Here is a 3,108-nt window from a genome sequence, read left to right on the forward strand (position 1 = left end):
ACCATATTTATACCTATTTTTAGGCAATATTTAAGTACATTTTTATATATATATATATATATATATATATATATATATATATATATATATATATATATATATAAGTTGGTAATTTGTTTAGAATAATGGTACTTATGGGTTTAAATGTTATTTGCAGCAAAAAAGAAGACATTTTGAAGAAAATGGACTAAAAACGTTAAAGGAAGAAACTTTGGGAGTTAAAAGATTAAAGGACAAGAAAATCAGGAAAAAAAACGTTTTCACGTCGTGAGAACTGGACGATTCCGACGTGAGCATAAGTTGTAGAAGATATGTATGCGGGTGAAGGAATCCTTGCTGGGTACGGTTATCTTGTATTCACGACGTGAATATTTTATTGTTCACGACGTGAATTATTAAATTCAGAAAACTATATATATCCAATACCATTACGAATTGAGGAGACTTTTGGCTAGAGAAAGAGGTTCCAGAAGGTGTTTTTTAGTAGAGGAAGGACCTGGAAAAAAGGTTTCAACACCAAAAGAGTGAAGGTCCATAATTTAGTTTACTTATTTGTTACCTAAGAACATGTTTCATTATACTTTGATTTGTGTTAGTGTGTTAGTTGCTATTATGAGCAGCTGAATCTAGCTACTCTTGTTTAGCTAGATGAAGCTTCCAACTTATGAATAGCTTAATTTTATACGGATTTATTTAGTTGGTAAATTGCTTGTGTTTGATTTATAGTTACCAAGCATGCTTGTGTTTGTTTCTTTAGTTGCTTAATTTCATGTTCTGTCTAACTTAGTGACCATTAACTGCATGAACTTGTTTACCTAATGATTTAGTGAACATTAAATTGTTAGAGCTAGGATTGACCAATCTTAGTTAGTAAATAAAGTAAATAAACTTAGTTGTGCTAGAGAACGTAGATTATGACTATAATTGCGTTTACATAATAAATCTTACATAGCATATTCATATTCATAATTGGTTATGTGTTTAATTGTGTGTAACCATACATAGTTTTACATGAATTAATTAATTATTGGTAAAGTTAGACTTAAATTACTAATATAATTAAAACCAACTTGATAATCCATAATTATTAGCTAGCCATAAGGACGAAGTGGATTCGAACTAGACAAGAGTGTTTTTACTTATTGATTGAAATTGAGTTAAGTTCGTCTGATCTTGTAAAATCAGATAAAACCCTTTCTAAACTTGTTAATAATTAGGTTTATCAATCATGGTCGAAACAAAATCATGCCCTATTCCAGGAATGACATCCGGACTACACTTAATGATTCAGTTTTATCAATCAACACGTTAGTGTGCAACTTTTAATCGAATATATGATACTTAAACGAACGAAAACCAAATTTGTTCTCTTGAAACAACTCAGACTTTTAGGCCTAAGTGTAGCCGGACAGAACGCCCGTTGGTCTTAACAAACCGATTTTTATAGGATGATTTGTAATTCACACTTTCTCCGTGTAATGTTGTCTAGCTTTGACCTGAACGCCTTTTTGAGTTTTTGTGCACTTCTACTCGCTCCTACCATTGAAGGACTATATGTGTAATTCTATCGTAATCAAAAAATTTCTAGGTTTTATGTTATAAAATTCGGACGTATTTGACTTCTTTTTTTGGTTGGTTTTTAATGTTCATATGTGGCTCCAATCCTTACATACAATACATCACCAAATCCTATCTTCACCTCCACACTCCGTCACTCCCTCCTTGGAGTCGTAGAAATTTGACAAAATTTCTGCTCATTACAGAATAGCAATGCATTCCTCTTCATCTTCTACAAAGAATTCATGTGATGATAATCCAACTGAGAAGACTGCCAATTCTACCAACAAGTTTGTGATAATTGGACTACCTCTCTCCACACTCCACACCCCATCTCTCTTATTCTTCAAATCAACATCCCCCACCACCATCACTCATCTCCAAAAATTGGTCACCGAATCGTCCAACAATTTGATTCATAACCTCCACAACTCCATTGATAAATGCCTCAATTTCCTGCATCTCTTCGCTTCCGAAAATCCCCTTTTCGCCAAATTGCAAACTCTCTCCTCTGAATACCACAACTTCTGCCAGGTAATTTTACTCTTCTACCCGTGTTTTAGGTCGATTACTCTGTAATTATTCAACGTATTTATAGTTTCTATGGAAAACGAGGTTGGATTGGAGATTTTGTATCTCTCATTAGTTCGTAAAATTGATATACACACAAAGCGAATCATTACCATTACAGTTGCTTCAGTAATTGCCCACTGATATAGGTTAAACAACACTAAATAATATAAGATCTGTTTTGTATATTGGGTTGAATGCAAGAAATAGGTAACTTACCTATTTTAAACTTTACGCGTTCAGATTAATCGCAGAAACCAGAGGAATTTGAAGTCTGTGTGGAATCATGATTTTGCTGCAATTATCCCAGGGGATTCAGTGGTAGGGCTTGTGGTATCAAATGGTGTTCTAAATTTCTTGAACATTTACAACACTTTGTTGGTTGTAAGGCTTGTTCTTACATGGTTTCCCAATTCCCCTCAAGCCATTGTGAGTCCACTCAGGTAAATAAATAAAATTATGTATTAAGTCAACAAAAAGAAACATCTTACACCATTAATAACAATGTTGTTTTTACTTTTTTTTTTACAACACTTTATGTGACCCTTACTTGAATATATTTCGTGGGGTGATCCCACCACTTGGAGGGACATTGGATCTTTCTCCCATACTTGCATTCCTTGTACTAAATGCATTAACAAGCACTGCTTCTGCACTTCCTGCTGAGCTTCCATCCACAGAAGCTTCATCATCTTCTCAAAAAAGCCCATCATTTCATACAGAAATAATGTCTCACTTTACCTCTTCCCAAAAGAAATGGATGAAAAGGTTTGATACAAAAAGGTCAAACGGATCAAGCGTTGACCACTAAATCATGGCATAAATGATACAAAATCAAGTAATGAGTTGGAAACTTGTATAATTCAAGTTGTGATAGCCTTTTTGGTATTACTATGTATTGTGTATTTTTGTATTGGTAATCATTACTTCCATATTGGTATCATCGATTTCATTAGACAATGTGAATTTCTGCTGCACAAA

General features: G+C 33.5%; 1 protein-coding gene across 1 annotated transcript; it reads left to right on the forward strand.

Moving 5' to 3' along the window:
- The first annotated feature begins 1,718 nt into the window (after positions 1–1,718).
- Positions 1,719–3,108, forward strand: LOC144997962 (ylmG homolog protein 2, chloroplastic-like). The gene is made up of 3 exons (XM_078957815.1): positions 1,719–2,091; positions 2,371–2,570; positions 2,659–3,108. The coding sequence occupies exons 1-3, from the start codon at positions 1,771–1,773 to the stop codon at positions 2,936–2,938; spliced, it is 801 nt and encodes a 266-aa protein (XP_078813941.1). The 5' UTR covers positions 1,719–1,770; the 3' UTR covers positions 2,939–3,108.

The sequence above is a fragment of the Lactuca saligna genome, chromosome 5 (genome assembly GCF_052625555.1).
Source record: "Lactuca saligna cultivar CGN05327 chromosome 5, ASM5262555v1, whole genome shotgun sequence".
NCBI lineage: Eukaryota > Viridiplantae > Streptophyta > Magnoliopsida > Asterales > Asteraceae > Lactuca > Lactuca saligna.

Bases quoted from the DNA above. Each gene is read 5' to 3' on its own strand.
- LOC144997962 (XM_078957815.1), top strand. From the start codon at position 1,771: ATGCATTCCTCTTCATCTTCTACAAAGAATTCATGTGATGATAATCCA. The intron at 2,092-2,370 runs GTAATTTTACTC...TTACGCGTTCAG, and splicing joins AATACCACAACTTCTGCCAG to ATTAATCGCAGAAACCAGAG. The intron at 2,571-2,658 runs GTAAATAAATAA...TTTTTTTTACAA, and splicing joins GCCATTGTGAGTCCACTCAG to CACTTTATGTGACCCTTACT.